The sequence below is a fragment of the Martes martes genome, assembly GCF_963455335.1.
Source record: "Martes martes genome assembly, chromosome: 5".
NCBI lineage: Eukaryota > Metazoa > Chordata > Mammalia > Carnivora > Mustelidae > Martes > Martes martes.
The window spans coordinates 58,146,601-58,170,606 of NC_137892.1; the positions used below are offsets into that span (position 1 = coordinate 58,146,601).

At 35.6% G+C, this 24,006-nt stretch overlaps 1 protein-coding gene across 1 annotated transcript in view; it reads left to right on the top strand.

Annotated features, from left to right (window-relative positions):
• Nucleotides 1-24,006, top strand: part of EDIL3 (EGF like repeats and discoidin domains 3) — a gene marked incomplete at its 5' end in the record, with an annotated part of 295,014 nt that overhangs the window by 100,546 nt on the left and 170,462 nt on the right. The window contains one exon of the mRNA XM_080804329.1: nt 13,315-13,428. Within this exon, the coding sequence (XP_080660455.1) occupies nt 13,315-13,428 (114 nt within the window). The remainder of the gene's footprint in view (nt 1-13,314; nt 13,429-24,006) is intronic.

A 24,006-nucleotide genomic window follows, 5' to 3' on the forward strand; every position in this document is an offset into this window, starting at 1 on the left:
TCTTACTATATATCCTTTTGTGAAGAGTATATTCAAATCTTTTTCCTAGGGTTTGAGTCACTTGTTTTCTTATTATTGACTTCTGAGAATTCTGTAGATATTTTGAATATAGGTGATTTATATTCGATTTATAGATATATTTGATTTCTCAAGATATTTTTTAAATCTTTGGCTTATTTTTCATTCTCTTAAAATGGATTTTGAGGAGAAGAAATTCATGATTTTGATAAAGTACAATTTATCAATTTTGATGGTTCATGCTTTTGATGTTCTGTCTCAGGAAACTTTGCCAAAACTAGGCCCCCAAAGATTTTCTCCTATAATTATTTTTTTTATTTTTAGGTTTTCCGTTAAGGTCTACCATCCATTTTGGATTAATTTTTGTGTGTGGTATAAGATGTGGGTTTGAGTTCCTTGTTTTTGTTTTTGTTTTTTGTATATAGATATTACGATATCTGCTAGGAATCCAGAAAATTATCTACAGAATCATTTTTTATAACTATAATCATGTGTGCCTTTGTGATATTTCTTCATGTTTCTGATGCTTGGGATTTGTTGAGCTGCCTGGATCTGTAGGTATAGTTTTCATCATATTTGGAAAATGTGCAGCCATTACCAAATATTTTTCTGTCCCCTCTGCTTCAAAGACCTCACTCACTTCTCTTTTATGTGTCCCACAACTCCCTGATGTCCAGTTTTTTTCTTCTCTCTGTGTTTTACTTTGTATCGTTTCTGTTATGTCTTAAAAATTCACTGATCTTTTCTTCTACAATGTCTAATCTACTTTATTTTCTGCTAGTGTATTTTCCGTCTCATACATTGTAGTTTTCATCCATAAAAGTTCAGTTTACGTCTCCTTATATTTTCCATATATCTATTTAACATTTTCAGTATAGGGAATATAGTTATAATAGCTGTTTTAATATCATTGGCTGCTAATTCTAAAAATCTAGTGTGTTTCCCAGTTTTTTGCATGTCTATTAACGTTGACTGGATTTTAGACATGAATTTTACCTTGTTGAGTATTACGTGCTCTCCAGTCCTCTATAGCTTCTTGAATTTTGTTCTCTTACGCAGTCAAGTTACTTGAAAACAGTTTAATCCTTCTGGGTCTTGCTTATAAGATTTGCTGGGTGGGACCAGTGAAGTTTCAATCTAGGCTAATTATTTCCTACTGAGGCAAGGTTCTTCCGAGAGCTCCACCCAATACCTTATGAATTAGTTTATTTTTCAGTCTACCTAGAGGCATCAGGCAATTTTCCGAGCCTGGGGTGAGCTCCAAGTGTTGCACCCTTTGGTCCACTCAGACAGTTCTTTCCTCAGTAGTTTCCTCACTCGCATGAGCTGATCCGTGCTCTGCTGAATTCCAGAGTGTGTGCTCTGCAGATCCCTGTGGGCTTTCTCTGTGCCCTTCCTCTCAGCTCCTCCTCTTTATCTCAGAGGACTGGCCGGGCTCCACCTGGATTCTTCTTCTCTGTGCTGCAGCCTGAAATCCCTCTTAAGGCAGTAAACCTATAAGCAACTCTAAGACCCACCTGGTTTATTATTGTCCTTTCTTTCCTAATGTCATGTCTTCAAAACTGTTGTCTCACATATTGTCTGTTATACTTTTTCTGTTGTTTCAGACAGGAGGACAAATCTGGGCAGTGTCTTGGGCAGAAACTGAAATTCTCTTGAATCCCAACATTATCACCATTAATGGAAAAAAAAATGCCAATTTGACATACTTAATAATAAGCATGGGAGGAAAGAAAGAAAATATCAAAGGTCATGGCTCGGAAGCAGTGTTTTTTTGGCACTGAGTAGCGAGTTGGTTGCTTGAAGCAGAATCTTCCATGGTGGCCTTGAGTGTGGCAGACATATGGTGGCCTCTGGGTCTACTAGGAATCCAGGAAACCTCCTATAATTATGTAGATGAGATTCTCGAATTGAGGGAAATACAGCCACTCCGTTCTTTCGCCTTGATGGGAGCCGAAGTGAGATTTTGAAGAGTGTTCTCTGTACTTACCGGTCATAGCTCATAGCTCCTTCAGCTCTAGCCCCTAGTGATACTTCAGCCAAAATGTACAGCATTGATGTTCTCATTTAAAAAGAAATTGTGAATGCTCCCATTGTAGAAAGAAGTAATATTAAGAGTATCTGTTGAATTATCCCATTCAGTGGATCAAAATTTCCATGCCCTTCGCAATTATGTGGCTGAATACTGTCTTTCATGACTCTCCAAAGCAGGGCTCCTCTTCTGTAGGATATTGATGAAAATGCTACCCATTTATTTACTCTGGTGATAGCCCAGAAAGTAGAAATACCTGTGTACAGAAAGCCTCATTAAAAAATGTACTACATTTCGTTCAGCAGCATAATGGAGAAAAATACATATACAGAATACATATACAGATTAGTCCATATTATAACAATGTGGATCATTCTTCTTATAGTCCTTACAGTTTATAAGATTTTTCACCAAAAATTAAGTCATGTAAAGTTCACAGTCGCTTTTGAAGTGTACAGAATTCATGATTTTTATATATATATATATATTTTTTAAAGATTTTGTTTACTTATTTGTCAGAGAGAGTGAGCACAGGCAGACAGAGAGGCAGGCAGAGGCAGAGGGAGAAGCAGGCTCCCCGCTGAGCAAGGAGCCCGATGTGGGACTCGATCCCAGGACCCTGGGATCATGACCTGAGCCGAAGGCAGCCGCTTACCCAACTGAGCTACCCAGGCCTCCTATAGAATTCATGATTTTAAAACACATTTTCAATTATGCCAATAACAAAATTTCAAAGGTATTAAAATGTAGGAGCAGGAAGTATTCTTATTATCTGAGTCTACATGTATCTGTAGGTGAGAGTTGATTTATAGAGTTATTTTTAAGAAATTAATTCTAGAATTAAGTGAGATTATTTTTCTGTATATACAAAATTTAACTTGGTAGCAGTACCAGTGATTTAGATGTGGCATTGTTTGCATGCCTTCAATGGTTTCTTACTTTTATCAAAAGTTACAGTCTTAATTTTTTTTAAAAAGCCACAGTCGTTGAAGGGAAAAATAATTCAACCCAGTGAATTGAAAGTCCTGATTTGTTCCCTTACAAACCTTTCTTGTCAAAAATATACCTTAAAGGGAAATACAGGTATTAAGTCTTTCTACTTACAACTTGCATATGAAATAGAATAAATGGTTACCTGCAAGTTTCATGCCATTTGTATCACCAACAATGTTATCAATTAAATTGCTGATAGGAGTGCAAGCACTTTAAAAACCATATTGGCATTACCTACTAAAGCATACGAATGGCCCTGTCATTTCACTCTTAGGTATACTTCCCCCAAATCAGTATACTTATGCATCAAGAGACATGTACAAGCATGCTCAGTGATGCTTTTATTTCCAGCAACAACATAAATGCCATTGACAATAAAAGGGAAAATGCATCATGGTACATTTTACTGTGAAATACCGTAAAGCCACGAAAATGAACTCATTGCACCCACCTGCAACAACATTGTGAATGAAACTACAAACAAAAGAAAACAGACTGAATGATTTTTTTTTTTTTTTTACTCTGAAGTTCAAATATAGACAATGAATGATACTCTTTTAGGAATGCCTATTTAAGTAGTAAAATTATAAACCACACGAAGAATGAGTCCTTGATTGTCTTGGTAAGTGGGAGCTGAGTTACTTTTGTGAGGCTGGAGATATGAATGGAAGGCACACGTGATGGCTTTTGGAGTGCTAGCAGCATTGTTTTGCTTGACATTGGTGCTTATTACATGGGTTGTCTCTTAACAATAATTCATTCAACTTTATTGTTTTCCATGCTTTTCTGTATGTATGCTGTCTTTCAGATAAGGATTTTAAAGTAATGTGAATTTACCACCCCTGAAAAATAAAAATTTCAATTATATGAATACAATATCTATCCATACCCTCTATCAAGAAAGAACTAAAACAAATATTGCTTTCATCTGAATGTAAAGTTAAAAAGCATGTATAAAAGAATATAGGAGCCAAAGAAATCTATTTCTAAGTAGAGAGGAATAAAATTAGAACAAATGCCCATTAAGTCCAAATCACTTAAGATTCTGAGACAAATCACCAAGAGAAATAAAGGAACTATGGGGAAAATGTATTCCTAACTGAGATCTTAGGATTGGATTCTTTGACCTCCAGCATCAATGCTAATATTACTAGGACATTATAAACATTTTGAGATCAAGGACCATACGTGATCCTGTATCTGTCCTCAGCACATAGAGTGGAACCCCAAAGGCAGGTATGAAGTGATGGGGAAGCAGGAGTAGTAATGTTTTTGCAGTGGGGGTGAGGCGTACTGGTGAATAGCATGGATTCTTGAGAAATGTTTTCTAGGTTTTAATCTCAGTTTTACCACCTCTGTGACTCTAGGCAAGTTATATACATTTTCAATGTCTCAATTTCCTCATCTGTAAAACGATTATATTCATGGTTACTGGCTCATGAGGGGGTCATGTTACGTATAAATGCTTAGAAAAATATTTGGCACATAGTAACTAATCCACAAGTAGGTAGATATGCTCATTGTTGTCAATCATTTGTCATCCTGAAGTGCTGTTTGTTCATCTTTGTATTATTGAGGCTTACATAAAGGTGATTCTAAACTCTAAAGATTATGAACCACTCTGCAGAAAGCAAGCAACAAATTTTAGTGTTAGCAAAAGCCCAAGGAAGACTCGTTTGTCAATAATAATTTTCCACTGCAGGTAGTTTTCCTTGAGGTCTGCTGAATGTACAAAATGGAAAGCATGACCATATGCTGAAAATTACAGTGCTTATATAAAAGGAAAGAAAGAAAATGTGGAGAACTCACATTCTAGCTGACAATTCAAGCAGGACTCCCAGATAAAATACAGGATGCCCAGGTAAATTTGAATTTCGAATAAACTATTTTTTTGTAAGCCAGATATTGCATAGGCATCTTGTATTAGGGAGTTTGTATGTTTAGTTTCACACCAAACTAAAAGTTTAAGCATACATGACCATAGCCATCATGTTATGGGGTCTGGGTAGTATGGACTCCACATAAAATCCTTTTCTGACATTTTGAATTATTTTTCCAAAATGTTCCCAGTAATGAAATTCTAGAGTATGTGAATGAGCTTTCTAAAATAAAGATCTCTTCAATCCCATGCCCCCTTTCACATTCTTCAATTCTCTATTAACTCTCAAGTCCAAGAACTAAAGTTCAAACTCCTTAACTTGATTTGTAGGACCATAAAAATCTGGTCCAGCTACCTAGTAACCTCCATCTCTAGTAGCTCCACACACATAGTCCCTGTGGGTATCTAGACGTTTAAAAATGTTCAGTTCTTTCTGAAAACATTGTGTTCTTTTATATTCCTTCCAACTAAAAACATTCCTGCTAATCCTCTAAGCACCAACCTCATACTACCTTCTGTAAGCAATCTTCCACATCTCCTCCAGGCAAAGCCATTGCCTGTTCTGTGACCTCAGTACCTTTTATGTGTGATGGTACAGGACACATATTTCACAATCTTATTCTAATTATCTCTCTTCTGAATGGAATTACAGAAGACGAGATGTCTTAGAAAAGGAACTGATCCCCATTCACTGATGTATCCAGTCATATATTTGGGGGCTTGACTCATGGAAGGTGCTCATCAAAATTTTAATGAGTGAATAAGTAAGTGAGTGAATAAGTGGGTTAAGGCAACCATATGAGTCATAGTTATGCTTCCAGCATAAACCTCATCTTAGTCAGTTACGAGTTTGTGATTACTCATTCTAAAAATAAAATCCAAAATAGCTGATCATCAGTGTGACCACTAAAGCTAGAGAGAGCTGCAAATGAACAAATTTGACATGCAGGTGAAGAATAGAGTAGTTAATTCTGGATAAAACATTATAAATATGAAAAAATATATGTATATAAATGATAACATTACCATAATAAAGTAGGAAGCTAGGAAATATATGACTTCATACTTGGAGCAAAGAACTATGAGACAATGAAGAGTCCCTCTTAGATCTGTAGAATAATGAGATGCATATTAATTTAGAAAAATAACTTTACAGAGTAATTAGTTATAACTCTAGAAAACCCAGAAACATTCTCCCCAGTCAGCTAAACTCCTCCTCTAAAATTCAACATTCTCTAGTCTGCTAGACTGGTTTAGTTATTGATATTTAAAGTTTTTTTGATAAACTGCACATTCATTCTCCTGTTGGAATATTTGTCACTTTCTGCTGTAACTGGACTATTTCTTTGAGTACCTACTGTACTGAAAGAGCCTTGAGAAACGTTAAGGAGCCATGATGTATTAATCTTTTCATTCTTAGCACTTAACACAGAACTAAGGATGGATAGAGGAATGGGCAAAAGTTCTACATGTCAACTCTACCTTTAGACTTGCCTAAACTCCTATATAAATAATAATACTCCCTTTGTTACACCCAAATCCATTTAAATCAGAATCTCTGGTATGGAGCCTTTGCACTGGTATGTTTTAAATGTTTTAGTTTTGGGGACGCTGGGGTGGCTCAGTTGGGTAAGCATCTGCTTTCAGCTCAGGTCATGATCTCAGGGTCCTGGGATCGAGTCCTACATTAGGCTCCCTGGTCAGCAGGGGAGCCTTCCACTCCCCCTGCTTGTGTGCTCTCTCTGTCTTTCTCTCTGTCAAATAAATAAATATAATCTTTAAAAAGTAAAATAAAAGTTCTAGTTTTTATTTATTTATTTAGTTCTTCAAAGTTCTAGCTTTTAAAATAAGCATTGCCATAACTTCATTTTCCTTAACAGAATGCCTTTAAAGTAGGCTGGTATACCCACCCCGATCAGGGCACTCGCTATTACAGTACAGTTGACAATTCTTTAGGTCTCTAATATTCTCAGTTCTTTTCTACCAATCAACAAATATCTATTGCAAGGTTAAGTTACTATGCTACGTACCCCTGAGGTCATTCCGCAGAGACGGGTTGTTCTTTGGTCCATATTTTCACCAGAGACATTGGTTCTTTTTGGCCTCTACTATATGTTTTTCATATGTGTTCTATTTCTGATTTTTTTCCCCAAGGCCTCAAATATTTGAAGTATAGCATCCTCTTGGTTACCCTGCTCCAGCCTTCCTTCTATCTCTCTTGGTTTTTTCTTTCTAAGTACTTTGGAATAGCTATCTTATCTTAGTAGCCAAATATCTGAGTAAATCAAAGAAAGCCCCACTGGAATAATTTTATATGCAAACATCCTGAAGAATTGGACTTCACCTGGATACTAGTAGCAAAGATTTTTGCATCTAAATTGAGATCTCAAAATAAATGCTAGGATGCCGGGATATAGCTGAGCAGAGAATATCATCTTTGTTAGTAAGTGGTGAGGGTTAAGTTCCTCTTAGACTTGGGTTTGTTTGTTTGTTTTATGCTATTGTTCTAGGTAAATGAAGGTTATCAATATTATTATAAAAGATTTGTGATATGTTCTGATTAAAGAATTCAGATTTTAGGGACGCCTGGGTGGCTCAGTTTGTTAAGCGGCTGCCTTCGGCTCAGGTCATGATCCCAGCATTCTGGGATCGAGTCCCACATCGGGCTCCTTGCTCAGCAGGAGCTTCTCCCTCTGCTTCTCCCTCTGCCACTCTGCCTGTTCTCTCTCTCTCTCTCTCTCTCTCTCTCTCTCTGACAAATAAATAAATAAAATCTTAAAAAAAAAAGGATTTGTTTAAAAAAAAAAGAATTCAGATTTTAGTTCGCTACTTTAAAATTAATTACTAGTGAATTGAGCCCAGAAAGGACTGGGAAATCCTGTAGATAATTCTGATTATGGCATAATTTAATTCAGTATCTGAGTGGGAGAACAGAACCTCTAGAAATTCATCATAATTTACTTAGACTTAAAAGAGAAATTGTAAAACCATAGGCTTTAGGTAAGAAAAATAAATAAAAGGTCAAATTTTAAAAGTCAGTCACTCATGGGAGGTTTGGAGAATATTTAATAGCTAATGGGGAGCCCAGGGAAGATGGGTTATTAGGATCAAAAATAGAAGGCTCTTGAAAATGGGCTCTGCCGGCTAATTAACAGTCAATAACAATATTGCAGGAGAAAGACAGCCTAAGGGAAAGAAATAAGGAAGTTGAGAAATTATGTCTTTGCAAAGAAAAAAATAAGGGCTTTATCATGGTGTCCTTTTAATATATGAAAAGTAGGGTGCTCAGCCTGAAAATTAGTTGTTCCTTCTTGATATTCATGGGCCTGGATGTACTTGGGAGATGAAAAGGAGTTATTTTCATGATTGAATTAAGTTATCTTTGTCTCCACTCAAGAGGAGGTTAGATGAATTTCCACCCCAAGAAAAATTGGATGACCTGCTTGAAACGGTGATCAGTACTCAAAACAGTCTAAGCCACATAGACAAATAAATGTAGTTGTACTACTGGGGTCACATGGCAGCTCTCTGAGGATTCTGAGTAAACTCGAGGATCAACTGGGACACTGATGGGCCAGGAGTGGTACCTTCTGTACCTCCTACTCTACATATTACAAATATGAAGCGATTTGAAACTAATTAATTAATTGGTTATTTAGTTAATCATGTAAATTTAAAAGTCTCCAGGGGAGGTCCCAGAGAATTAGTCTCCATAAATCTCCATTTCACCATTTCCTCTCTGGCCAGCTGGTAGAGTCTATAATGAAGAATGGGGTTACTGAATATTAAAATATAATTACCTGAAAAGAAGTGACATGGTTTCTGTGACAAGAAATTATGCCCAGGGAAGCCATTTTTTGAAGTCTCAAATAAGGAACTAGCAAATACAATTTTGATTTTCAAAAATTCTTTGACAGCCTACCACTCCAAAGTCATATTCATGGGCTTTAGGGCTATAGTTTGTACAGTGATGGGTCTGAAAAGATCCAGGAAAAAAAGACTAGGAGTAACTGAACACTTCTAGGGGTGCAGTTGTGTATCAGGTCATGAGTACTCATAGTGATCTTATGAATATGTTTTTGTCAATTCCTGGAAGAGGATTCTTACAGTAAAATCTCCAAAGTGTGTATGGGTTGACATGACTTCTATTAATTAAAACCTAAGCCCAAGAGGGTAGACCACCAATACACCTTTATAAGTCTGTATAAGATAGGCTAAGTGCAACATAATAATAAAGGTACAGAGTCTAAGTTATGCATAGAGTATGAATGAATTTGTATAATTAGTTACAACAGAGCAAAGGGCCTGGATATCCATGTGGAGCACCTCTTTCTTTCAAAGAAATGCATGCTGTTGTGACCAATTACCTATTCTCTCATCTCTTCCTCTCCTCTCCTTTCTTCCTTTACCTTGTTTTTTGATTCTGTCACATACACACAACAAAGGCATCATGAGTTGATATCTGGAAATCCATGTTCAGCCCTTGACATTGTCCTCAGTCAGACAGATGGTAGGTCGCAGTTTTGTGCTTTTGGAATGAGGGATCAGAACTCAGCTGGTTGTCTTAATTATAAAATCAATTCTGAATGAGGCTGATTTTTTGAATCATTCTCATGAAGCAGTCATACATATAAAAACCTCAAAAATGACAGCTATTAATATGATAAATGAACTGTAAATATGACCAAATTCGGAAATTCCTATTTTGTATAGGGACTGCTATGTCAAATTTTTCTTGGTTATAGAAGAACATAGTATATTTCACTATGTTTGGAATGGATAAGGACTTTTTTCTGGAAATGATAATGTCTTGATCTATGACAAAGAGAAATGTATGTGATTTATTACAAAGATGTTTAATTTTCATTTCATTACATTATATTCTGTGAACATTTATATCTAGTCTTTAATTAAACATGATTTATTCAAATTGAGGTCTGTTTCCATTTAGATTGCTTGCAGTGTTAATCACAGTGCAAATAGCCTTCACCACTAAAAGAACTCCTGCATTAAACTAATATATAAACGTTTCCATGTAATTTGCATATGTTATTTGAGTCTACATGTTCCTAGGTGTGTACATATGCAAAAATATTTTATTTTTTGGCTACTATATTAAAGTACATAGCTCCTTTAATGTAACATTTGTATTTTTACACATATTAAACTTAAGGTAGTTTTTTTTTTTTAGTTTAAAAGAATCAAAAAATGCACAAGCAATAAAAGGTCATTCTTTATTTGAAATTGAGCACGGATATAAAGCATTTTCTCTTCAGCAAATGCAATTCCAGTTCATTCAACCTTGTGTTAACCTCTGGATAAAGGTGAAACTTGTTTATTTTAGAATCTGATCTACTTAATTATAATTTCCTTTTTAGATGATGGTAGATCTTGCCTCATGATCAAATGGCTAGAAAGTTCAAAGGTTGATTTGTCTCCATTAGATTCACATTCACCTGTGTTAAGTAATATTTATTGTGTAAATACTTGGGAGAAATAAGAAGCAAAGTACAGTAGTGCCTGCATATCCTTACAGACCTATAAAATGACTCTGGATAGTTCTCACATCATTGACTATGAAAGCTTCCTTCTATTAATGTTTTAAAAGTAGCAAGAGCTGGGTTTGGTTTTCCTCATAATACATGGTTCAGTATTAAAATGAAAAATCACTTAGAACCTCTTATCTGAGAATTGAAGTATATATTCGATACTGTTAGCATCGAACCTGTGTGGGTTTCTGTGTTCTGCTTTCCTTCATTCATTTCTTAATTCTATCCCATATATTGGCTTTACTATGTCCATCTAAAGTATAAGGGTACAGAAGATACCCTCCCATCCGGCTCCAGGTCTTTAGTGCCAAAAAATAAAGGACAGTTCCCTCCACTGGCATTAATGGTCCATCATAAGCTGGTTCCTATCTCCATCCTCTCATTTGGGGTCTCAGAACTCCCCTTCCCACTCTGTGCTCCAGACAGACTGGCTACTTGTGTCCCTGAACAAATTGTCATACCATGAATGTTTCTTTTCAAAGTTGTAATTCATTCCGGTTTCCTGTTTGGAAATACACTACCATCTCCATTCTGTTGCTAATCTTAATTAAAGCTTTTCTTCAAGATCAAATTGTATTTCCCTGGGTGGTCCTCAGACATCAATACTCAGTTTCTTCCTTGTAAGTATATGAAAGAATAACTTGTTATGTTTAACTTTACAAAATAAGGCAATGCATTCTCTAACATGAAGATTTAACGTTTTATTAGCCATTGACATATTCTCATCTAAAAAAAAAAGATTGTAGTCGATATGATGCAGAGAAAGACATAGTAGGCATGTTCCCAAGTAACCAATTATTCCCATCGCCTTACATTCAGCTGACTGTAAAATAAACAGCACAGTGACTTTTGTGCTACTTTCAAAACATAATGAAAATCTTTTGCATGTTAATCCAGTGTAAAGCAAGACTAAGTGAAATTTTGATTAAGAATAAAAAGAGCTGGGGCGCCTGGGTGGCTCAGTGGGTTAAATCCTCTGCCTTCGTCTCTGGTCGTGATCCCGGTGTCCTGGGATCGAGCCCCACATCGGGCTCTCTGCTCAGCGGGGAGCCTGCTTCCCCCCACCCTCTCTCTGCCTGCCTCTCTGCCTACTTGTGATCTCTGTCAAATAAATAAATAAATAAATAAATAAATAAATAAATAAATAAAGCTAGCAAGCTAAGTATTTCATTAGATAATGAATAAATGGCTCTCTTCTTCCTTCCTTCCTTCTTTCCCTCCCTCCCTCCTTCCTTCTGGAGAGTTTTAGCTTCAAATATTTGGGAGTTTGTTATATTTTATAGCACACAACTATTTTTAGAGATTATCAGATTCTGATTTTATCCTATTATTTGATGTCATAAAATACTCAAATTACTTAATTCTTCCTGAACATAGTCATGAATTGTCTCTACTTTCAAACTGTGACAGTCAACCAGAAACCAAAAAGGATGGCTTTTTCAAAGAAAGTCATCATCTGCCTAAGGAAATGTAGACCAAACTTTACACTAAACCTAAAATGAGAGGGTGACCAACTCTGATACCAAGAGGAGACCCTGTTTAGAAGAAGAAATTTAAAAGAAAGGGCAAAATAGAACTTTTGCACTGTTTTGTTCTTATTTGGACTTGAAGGGGTAATTTAATGATGATAATGCTTTAAGCACACTTCAGACTACTGTTTTGATACTTTCTAATGTATCAGAAGCCCCATTATACATTTGAAACTATTTGTTTAGATTGCCTGCACCACTATTTCTAATCTTTTGTTAAAAATGTTATCAGGAAACATATTTTGGTACCAATGGTCTCCCAGATAGCACATGGCATTCATGGAGATGCAAAGAACAGTGCAGGACAGAGGCTGCATTTGTAGGGCTCACAGGTTAACTAGGTAAGAGGGTGAAAGGCACGTAAATAGACAATTGCTAGGTAACACTATTCAGGTCTGTAAGGAGCTATGGGAATAAGAGCAGAGAGAGCCTTCACTAGAAGTAGATGATAGGAAGAAAAAGAGATGGGGAGCAGTTGCTTATTACCCGTCTCCTTTACTAGCTCCCCACAACCCAGCATGGTGCTGTGCTTAGAGGGAGTGATGTCTATCAGTGATGGATATTTTACTGAATTAGTCATTATTTCTTTTTTCACTAATAATCATATTCATTGTATCTGTTGTCCAAAATTAGCATGGAAATTAGTACAATTTTCTGAATGTTTTATATTTCTTATGATTTTGCATGAGGTGTAATAATGGTATATCAAAGGTAAGTCCCTTTAGTCCTCCTAATTTTAGAAACCCTTGAATGAGATTAGGAAGTGATCATCATTTACATTTATTATACTTCGCTTAATGTAACGAGCTTTAGCTATTAACTCTAATTTGCTTCTCATCGCATTCATCAAAGGCGAACTATTTAGAAACTAAAACATCTCTGTCAGTTAGAATTTTAATGAATTAAGATGAAATGAGACAGTGTTAATTGGCAGTTGTTGCTGCAGGGGAGGTTTCTAGATCTTGTAAGTGATACCAATTCATCTCTCTATCAGGGTTAATTTGCTTGATTTAATTCTAAAGATACACTGACTATTTCCCCACACTATTCATATTTATTTTCAGGATTGGAGAATGGTTTGCTTCTGTTGGTATTTCATTTGGGTTCTCGATTCTATTTGAACTTGATTATTAATCAGTTGTTGATTTTAAGCACTATCTCTATGATGGAACACACACTTACACACTCACAAACATACAAAAGTTATTGCATTACGTAGATGTTGTTTTATTTGAAAGGCCTAAAACCTTCCAATAACTAATCATTTTTTTCACCAATAATTCTCATTCTTTCTGTTCTTTCTATTTTCCTCAGACATAAATGAATGTGAAGCTGAACCTTGCAAAAATGGTGGCATATGTACAGACCTTGTTGCTAACTATTCCTGTGAGTGCCCGGGTGAATTCATGGGAAGAAATTGTCAGTACAGTAAGTATTCACATATGTATATATTCTTGTTGTTGTTTACATATCCTCCACTAATTCTGGAATCTGGGTCAAAATCAATATAATTTGCTTCTAGAGTTCATAATTTATTGAAATGACACATTTCATATTTGTTCTTGTCAATGCTGTTGATTTACATATACTCTCCAGGATAGATCTCAGTGCATGCTAGATATAGAAGTGGCTACCTTGTGTTCTGAAAGGAGGGCAACATTTCTTTTTTCTTTTTTTTAAAGATTTTATTTATTTATTTGACAGAGAGAGATCACAAGTAGGCAGAGAGGCAGGCAGAGAAAGAGAGAGGAGGAAGCAGGCTCCCTGCTGAGTGGAGAGCCCGATGCGGGGCTCGATCCCAGGACCCTGAGATCATGACCTGAGCTGAAGGCAGAGGCTCAACCCACTGAGCCACCCAGGTGCCCCGAGGGCAACATTTCTGTAGAGATCCAAGCACATCTCTCTTATGAACCCCATTTTGCTTTTGAGTATGTGTATGACCTAAATTTCCACCAGAGTGGCTCCCCTGCTTCAGACAATAAATTCAAGGCACTCTAACCTGATAGCCTCTATCACCAATAAAAGAAGGATTTGTATTGAGCTGGCATGCCCATTAGTAAGAAATTTACACACTGCCTTTTGGGAAGCCTGAGAGAGCATGGGTCTTGTGATGATATGTCAAACACTAGGACAGTCATTTGTCTGAAGTGTTTTCAAAGAAGCAAAAAGCAACCCTTCTTCCCCAAAAGAAACAAAAACCAGGAGACAGGATTATAGTCAGTGGGACGAAACCAGAATTGGGCACAAATCCGTGCTAGTGAGGACAATAATAATATAGCTTAGTAATTGTTGGGCACTTATGGAAACTGCATAGCTCTACTGCTTTGACATGTATTATACTATTAGAGCATCACATTCTGCAAATTCAGAAGGCAGATGCAGAAACTGAGACATATAGGCTATGTGGTTTGCCCAGGCTATCATAGTTAGTGACAGAAGCAGGACTAGAGGGAATGTAGAATCAGGACTTGTGATTTCCAGTTCAGTGTATTTTCCTCTAAATCGAGATATCTCTTCAGATAGAGTTGAACGAGATAAACACAAAAACACACTACACCTCCTCTCTCGCTTACACATGTTCAGGAGCGCAGATGTGCACGTGCACGTGCACACACACACACACACACACACACATACACACACACTCCCTCGTTTTTAGTCAGAGTAACAACTTTACATGTCACTTTCCTTCTCTTCCTTTCCCTTTGACAAAATTTATAAATTAAAACAGAGAAAATTATTAAGCATGGATTTGGATTGTGTATATAAACAAAATGATGATCTGTGAGTGCTCATTACCCTAATGCTGAAAAACTTCATTAAAATAATAAAATCCTGAATATCAAAGAAATATCTTGGATGTGGGGGTGGGTTTCTAAGCTTAAAAATAATTGGAGAAGACATTAATTGTGAGTTGATCTAGGAAACTTCAGTCATGGATGAATGGAAGAAAAGGACAGCCTGAGTAAGCAGGTTGATCATACAACCAAAAAGACTAGTGGCCACCCTGAGAACTTCTTATAAAGCATTTAACTGACCATGCAGTAAGTTAACTTAACTCAGATTCACTTGACCCTTGGCCCTCCCAGATAGAGCTCTTGCATTCTCCTTTTCTTTGGTTTATGGGACTTGCAGATGGCTGCCTACATAGCATTGAAAATTGTACTAAAAACACCCCAAGGTATCTGTAAATGAACACTTAATTAAAAAGATGAAGACCAAAAAACTAATGTCAGTGACTATTTGATTTTCTGGCAGCCTAAACAGACATCGGGTGCCAGAATAAAGTACTTTCCAGACAGTACTAGAACTTTGGCAGAGCTTAAACAATGCCTGGCTACAAACATGACCCATAGGAGGCCTGGCCAGAGGACTGATAGGAAGATGAGACCTTCCCATTATCTTGAAAGGAGAACTGTGTATAGGGGACATGTCATGGGAATCCTGCCTATCAATGAGCATCACTCTGATGTGGTCAAGCACTAGCTCTCTGAATGTCCTGGAGAGGAACTGATGTCTGAATTGTAGGCACCCTGGGACAAGAGACCTAGGTCTTGAAGTTGTGTTGGCCAAGGAGCAACTGGAGAGTCACTTGCCTACAGGTTGAAATGCTACGTAGGCAGCCATCTGCTGTGAACTAGTTGTTGAAACTGGTGACTAAAGCCTATTCTATCCTTCCATCAGAGATTTTGGTGAGGTCACCACATCTAAAAATACCCTCAAAAAGAAAAAAACTTGATTGATTATGGAAAAACAAATTGAAATAGACCTTGAACTTTTAATTGTCACCAGATTATGTCTAGTGTCTTGCTATTAGGTTTAATAAATTTCTTTGATTTAATTTTACATTTATATAATCTTTATATTTAAATTCAGACTTCTCTTTGAACTTGAAAACAGTAGTGACTTCCTTAACCCATCATATGTTCTGACATTCTCATTCGTCTGTGCATCTCTGGGCCCTAACAAAGAGATCAGAAAGAGTCACTTAGGATACACTATAAAATATGTTCTTATTGGGGTATTTGTTTTTACTGTATTGACTTGCAGGAGTTTATAATAATTTAAGGATCTTTAATCTCCCTACTGTTTCGATTTCTGGGGATATGGTTCTGGTTTTTTGTGTGGCTTCTTAGGATTGTTAGAAATCCAGAGTAGGAAAGAGCATTTTGCCAGAGTGATGCTATGGTACTACACATTGAGAACTTAGAGTACTCACTCACTCCAGCGTACACAGAAACCACCTGCAGGTTATAGGTGATGCCAGCTCTAAGCTGATTGAGGTTAGGATCTTGGAAATTGACAGCTCATAGATTATAATCAATATGCCCAGCTTCCACTCAGTAAGATTTATAACCTTTCTTCTGAAGTTTCTGTCATGTCCCACAGGGTTACCCGTGGGTCAGCTTAAGCCTGTAGTTATGGCAGAGAGGCCCATTTGTTTTTGCAGATATTTCAGAAGGAAGAGGAAAGGGAGAATGATGGAGACTTAATGCTGAGTAGGTCAGAGGATACCATATGTCCTTGTGTTCAAATCCAAACTGTTTTCACCCTAATCTTGGGTGTCTGCACTCATATTACTTCCCTCCTTCTACTACTTTCTTATATCTACCAATGGATTAATTAAGTTCTGGTGTATTTTAAAATGAAATCATTCTCAGTGCCCTCCCAAATAATAAATAATAAAAGATATTACAGAGGAATAGAATTTACTAAAAACATCTATATAAAGTAATAAACTATAAACACAAGTAATAAACTGGGAGGTATTTATAATAAAGGTGAAAGGAAAATACTTATTATCCTCAGTTTATTATGTCTTTTAATTCAATAAAATTAAGCACAACAGAAGAAAAAAACAACAAAAACATGAACAGAACTTTCCTACAAAGGAAGTAGTTTGAAATCTATCATATTATAGTTGAGTTGTGTCTTTATCTTTACTCTTTGGTATATTTTCAATTTATAAGGCTTATAGTACCTTTGTGATCTGAAAAGTATAATTATATTTTAAACATCTATTTGGTGAGAGAGCACTACATATGTGAACAAAAGACTAGATTGACCGTGACTCACTCTGCTTTTTCCTCTGACTCCGTATCTCTACCCCCTCTCACTTCACAAATGGAAATATAGATAAATGGAAATAGATGAAATGCTAAAGAGGAGCAGAGGCTAGCTGACGAACTTTAGAAAGGATACAGAGAAGAGAAAGGAAGAAACAGGAACCATCCTAGGAAACATATACATGCACGCGTGTACACACACACATACACACACACACCTCTCTCTCTCTCTCTCTCTTTCTCTTTCTCTGTCTCTCTGTCTCTCTCTCTCTCTCTCTCCAGGGGGCAGGGATTTGTCTTTACTTGTGGGCAGAGAATTTTAAGGAAAAGGAGGTGACCAAAAAAAGTTTATCAAGAGACATTAAAAGTTCCCAAGAGCCAATTCTACTACAGAGAGGCCCTTCCTTCCTTCTACATGTGCTTCTTAACTCTGCTGCCAGAGGGAGCCTGCTAAAGCAAAAGTCAACACACATGACCTAGCAGTTCAGAATCTTCCGCGGACTTCTGATCTCAAAACAAGTGAATCTTACAGTCCCCCTGTTTCCCGAGGCCAGTAGGACCTGCCTATGCCTCTGCCCTATTCACTCACCTCTGTGACCACATCTCATGGGACTCTCCCTTTTTTGTGCACTCTTTCAGCCACGCTGGTCTCCTAGCTGTTCCTGGCACATGCCTGGCACACACGTGGCACATCCTTGCCCTACAGCATTCCCGTTCCCATCTCCCCTTTTCTGTAATATTCTGTTATGATGTTATGAGCACTCCAGTACATCCTTTGGGTCTTTGCATAAAGGCATCCTCCCAGTGAGGCTTTCCTCAGCCTTTCTACCTCCCTACCTCAACACACCAAAACACACCCATCTCCTTCTCTATTACAGGTTTTCTCCTTAGCATTATTCATTAACATATCATATTTTTACTTTTATATATTGTTTATTGACTGTTCCTCCAATGGAGTATATTCTCCACAAGGGAGGTAGTGTACTGTTCTGATCACAGTTGCCAGAAGAGAACTAGCAAACAGTGGGTGCTCAAGAGACATTTGCTAAATGAATGAATGAATGAACCTAGCATTCTGGGTTAAGTGTAGAAATGGTATCTGATTTCTCAGTGTCCTCAATTACCATCAAGTTATTTTTTACCTGACTTCCCATTTTTTGAGTAGTAAGCTAAAGATGCTTTTGCCACTGTAATGAAATATAATTTGGTATATTAATTGGTACTCTGTAAATCATACTGCAAGTTGAATTTTTTTTTGACTTTGATAAAATCTTCTATAACTCTGCTTTGCAATAGGGTTATGCAGATAGCTTTTAAATAAGAGAAGTAAACAAAGACTCTTTTCCTCTATTTAGGCCACTTCTGCATCCAGATGTCTTGATAATTTATCTTAGATCATTATTTATTTCTTCTCCATTTCAAGTATTAGGTAGACACATATGAATGCTGTGATCTAACTACCACTGCAAGACTTGAAAATATAAAAGTGGTAATTTTGGGTATAACTCTCTGATTGGTGTGGACACTGATCTTGATGTCTGTTTATGTACCATCATAAAGATGTGCTTTTCTCAGATTTTTAACCTTTCTCTTGCCTTTCCCTCATTTTTGCATGCCCTTCGATTTTAAGCAGTTTATTAAGACTTCTTTTGTCAATGTGGGTGATGGGCATTAAGGAGGACACGTGATGTGATGAGCACTGGGTGTTATACGCAACTGGTGAATTATTGAACTCTACACCTGAAACTAATGATGTATTATATGTTGGCTCATTGAATTAAAAAAAAAAAGACTGCTTTTGCCAGTGCAATTAAGTGAAATATTTTTTAATGTTAGTGAGATACTACATATTTAAAACCTCAATGTATTTTTAAATTTTCAGTCAAACAATTAAAAAAGATGTTTAAGATAGTACTTTAATAAATACTATTTAAAAATCTATGTGAATTCTTTCTCATAATGTATGTCTTTAATTAATATAGCTATTATGCATTTTTTACTTTATAAGGAAGAAATTTATACTTAACCCTATGATGTCCAGTTATGTAGTAATAATTGTTATTATCCAGATCAATCACCAATCAAACATATTCAGTAAATGTAATATTTCAAATGTTAATAACAAAAGTTTTAATACTGGGCAAAATTCTGCCTATAATTTTTTCAGTAATTATTTGCTAATTATATTTGTAGGTAGGCTAAGGCAATAATACTTCTGATTTAAATATTTCAGTTTAGATTTCCAAGTATTGTTCATACAGCTTATCACTTACTTTGGCAGATCTCATTTATTTCTAGCTTTATATTTCATTTATCTATTACGGGGAATTTAATTTTGATTATTTGTAATTTTAATTGAAGTTACATTTGAATGATATGTGAAAATCATATAGACATGCTCAGACTATTTATTACAGTATTACAGCAATTCTCCTAATTATAAAGTCCTAATTTATATTTCCTTATTATTTTTAAATGATCTAAGCTCAAGCGTTCAGGCATTTTCATACACAGCTTGAAAGGAAATGATGATATACTGGAATAGAAACCTATTCTCGTAAGAAAAGATACGCTTTGCTGTGTATGTTTAACAGAACGTGATGTTTAAACTAAAGTAAGCACAATGGAAATTGATAGCACTTTAGTTAACTAATCTAAAAATAACTAGGATTGTTTTCATTGATTGGACTATGTGGCCCACAATAGCCATATACATTTCCCTGCAGGGTGTTTAAATGTGACATGATTAAATTTCAGAAATGGCACTCAAATTCATTTTCATCACTGATACTATTTCTGGAAATTAAGATAGTTACCAAGGGATCTCTTATAATGCAACATCCCCAAACTATTATGCCAAAAAGTATTAAGACTTGGATGGTTTCAGAGAGTTTTATTAAAAATTAAAACTAAAATCTTCAACTGAGGATTAAGTAATGTTTCTTGAGTGTCATAATTACCCAGTTTTTAAAAAACTAAGCTTTATAATCTAGATAATCCTATAGCCCTACCTTAAGAATTCTACCTTTAAAGTGATAAGGACAAGAGATGATGATACATGTGAACATATTTTTAAAAATATAAATTAATGTTTCCATATCTTCATTTTTTAAGCAGAGGTAACTCTTTAAGCCTTTGTTACAAATGAGCTAGTGTGTATAAATATACAAACACGTACAGCATGCACTTTATAAATGTATATGTGTATCTTTCCTTTTGATAGCAATGCTGCCAAGTACATTTGTACAAGTACAAGTTTATGCAGTGAAAATTGTTAAAACACTGTATAGATAACTAAATAATGTGATATTTACTTTTATACGCTCAACACTTAATTATTGCTTTTGTAAACAACTGAACACTCTATCACCAACTGTCATATGATAATGTTGATTTTAATTTAGACTTTTAACTTACTGTGTGCCAAGACTGTCCTAAGTACTTTAAATATTGATTTATTTAAGGCTCTTAACACTCTTCGTAGTGGGTTCTATTTATTGCTGTCTCCATTTTCCAGAGAAAACTGAGCAGGCTCAGTAAATAATTTGACTAAGTCAACATGGCAAGTAAACTGCCAACCCTGGCCTTCCCCCCCAGCACTGCAGCTGCAAGAGCTTGCACTTACTTCTAAGCATAAGTGTGATGGGGCCTGCTCCTTGCAGGATGAAAGGAGCACTGTTTGCTACACTGTACGCTGTAAGAACATTTGTACTTGAGGAGTGGCCTTGGCGAGTGTTGGAAGAGTAAGAGGAAAGAGCACAGGCTTTGCATTCAGATAAAACTGGGGCATAAACTCTGGATTTTCCTCTTTGTAACTAATGTCTGGATAAATTTGTTGCCCTTTCTGAACTTCAGATTTCTCATCCATCAGTGGAATTAATATAACCATTTGGTTTATATAAGTAGGTAGATCAAAATTAATAGCATTTATAAAGTACCTAGTGAATTGTAGGTCAGTAAATGTTGTAAATAAACAAATAATTGCATTAATAAATAAAAGGACACAAGGATTTTTGAGTTATTTGAAAAGCCAATGCCAGTGATCCCATCTTTTCTTTTGTTAGAATTTTGTGCGATTTTAATTTTTTGTACTCAAACAACTAACCTATCTTTAGTAACTATGTACTTGAGAACAACTTGTGTAGAAGCCAGCTACAATGTCTTGCATACCATGTTTTAGTAGTACATTAATTTAGGAAAACCGTGGCATTAATATAATTTTAATAAAAAAAATTAATCCAACCAAACCAATATAGGAAATAGGGGTTGCTTTGTTTTTTTTTTTAATGACATCATCACATACATCGGAACCACAAACATCTAATTTCATTTCTTTTTTTATTTTTGATGTAGTGTTCAGTGATTCATTAGTCATGTATAACACCCAGTGCTCATCACATCACATGCCCTCCCTAATGTCCATCACCCACTTACCCCCATCCTCCCACCCACGCCTTCCCCTTCAGCAACCCTCAGTTTGTTTCCCAGTTTATCTATGTTTTCATGTTTGTAATTATGGTAAGCTAACACTGCTGTTTGATCAAGTATTTTAGTGAATTGTAAAAAGAAACTAATGGTGGGGTAACAAATTCCAGTATTTTTTGCTCTAAATAGATGATCAAAGTTTATAGTTTTATGCCATATAACACTAAATTCCTACTCTGTTATGTCCAGGCATGACATAGATCCAAAAGAAAATATAAACAAATTCTGATATAAAATAAAGAATATTAAAAATAAGAGGTATCTATCAGGAAGTAAAAATGAGAATTAATACACATACAAATTTAGTAAGAAAATTATAGAGTTCATTATTATAATATAGTAAATGTATTCATTCAATCATGTGATCAAGTAAACTAGCCACAAATATTTATTGATATTTTTTTCTTAACATAAGTGTGTACAGGTTTTGAGAACATATATGAATGAATTCATTCATTCACCAAATTACATCCAACAATAGCCACCCAGCAGAGCTGAGGCAAAATGGTAATTAAAATAAATTCAGTTCCTACTCTCATGGAGTATATATATAGATTAGTGAGAGAGAAAAACAAGAATTATATATCTAATTATAAAGCATGATGAGTGCTATGAATGCAAAGGAAAGGGAGCCATTACAGGGTGCCTGTTCTGTTTTGGGGTTTAAGGAAATGACATTTGAGCTGATACCAGAAGAATGTATAGCAGGTACCAAATGGAGGGTGATGGAGAGGGGAATTTTATAAGAAAGATGACATGCACAGGATACCCTTTGTCCTTTAGAATCTTAATATTTAGAGGATGCTTTCAATTGCTCTGTTATCATATGATGAGATTTTTAGGATGATCAGTTACCTTTTAGGCCCTGACAATGTGGGGTCAAGACGAGTTAATGGCAAACAACATATACATATTAAAAATCCATCTCATGAGCTGTCATTTTGTGCAGCCACAAGAGATTTTTAAAACAGCAAACTAGACTAACTTTTGTAAATAGAGCAAGAAGGCAAAAAAAAAAAAAAAAAAAGAAAGAAAGAAAAGAAAAGAAAGAAAGAATTTCCTAAATTAATGTACTACAAAAAAAAATCATTAACTCGAATCCTAGTTTTATTGCAGATTAAAAAAAATCTGCTATTTTAGAAATTTGAAATGTCTGGCATGCTTTAGCAATGATTTTTGTCTTTTAAAGCATCACCTGACATAAATTTCAGATTACTTTCCTTGAAATACATAAAATTAACAATTAATCCAGAAATCTAATAGGACAGAAAAGGACGGTTTGCCTCAAGCTGTCACCTTTTGCAAACATAATAAAAAATTAAGAAACCAACTATGGATTGATAAAAAGGTTTATATTCAGGATTAATTACATAATGTTAAATCTAAGATACATAATATTTAAAGTCTAGCCATAAATATATAGAGATATAAATGGGAACAACCATAACTATAAATACTCGAGTACAAATAATTATTTGAATCTAATTTCTCACAGTCTTTTTAAAAAGATGTGACAATAAGTTTTAAAACAAAACAAAACAGAATTCTGTGCAAGTATATCAATAGCCCTCAAGGAAAGAAATGATTCCAGCATTACTGCAGGATAAAGTCTTTGCAACAATAAACACAAAAAATTGACTCAATGACAAAACCAAATTGGATTTTCTGTGTCTGACATGCAAGTTCCATCTTCAATCAGATGCCTCTGGGTATATTTTTCCAAATGTTGCCCAATAGTTTTGTACAGACATATCACTTTGAAAGTTTATCTTTTGTACCTTAAAGTGATGATCTAATAAAGGAAAGGTAGAAAATAAATATCTGCAAAATGCTCAAATAGACCCCCTGGGACTTGTTAAGTTCCTCGAACAAATTCAATCAGATTCTCATTACCTGACAGTTTTGTACTTGATTGCAAATAATTACTGAAACATCCAGTAAGATCATCTTGATTTTCCAATTATATGAACATTCCCATTATGCGCTAAACTGCGTATGTCCAGGGGTTAATGTTTAGTCTGGCATTTATACTCCAGCATAAAGCTCATTCTAATATTTCCTAATTCAAAGATGAAGTTTGCAGAGATCAGGGGTGTTTGGGAGCAGGACAACTTGATTTCATCCTCATAAAATTTAAAATTGTATTATTGAAAAATATTATACTTTTCTCAGACTGAAAATGTCAATCTTTTCAACCTCACTGTTCCTCTCCTTAAAAAAAAAAAGAAAAAAAAAGTTGAAAAAAGAAAAGATAAAAGAAAGAATCCAAATAAAGTACATACAATATAGAAAAAACAAAAACCTGGGTGCCTAGATGACTCAGATGACTCAGTAGTTTAAGCATCTGCTTTCATCTCAGGTCATGATCCCATGGTTCTGGGATTGAGCCCCATGTCCCTAGGGCTCCCTGCTCAGTGGTTAGTCTGCTTTTCCCTCTCCCATTATCCCTCCCCCG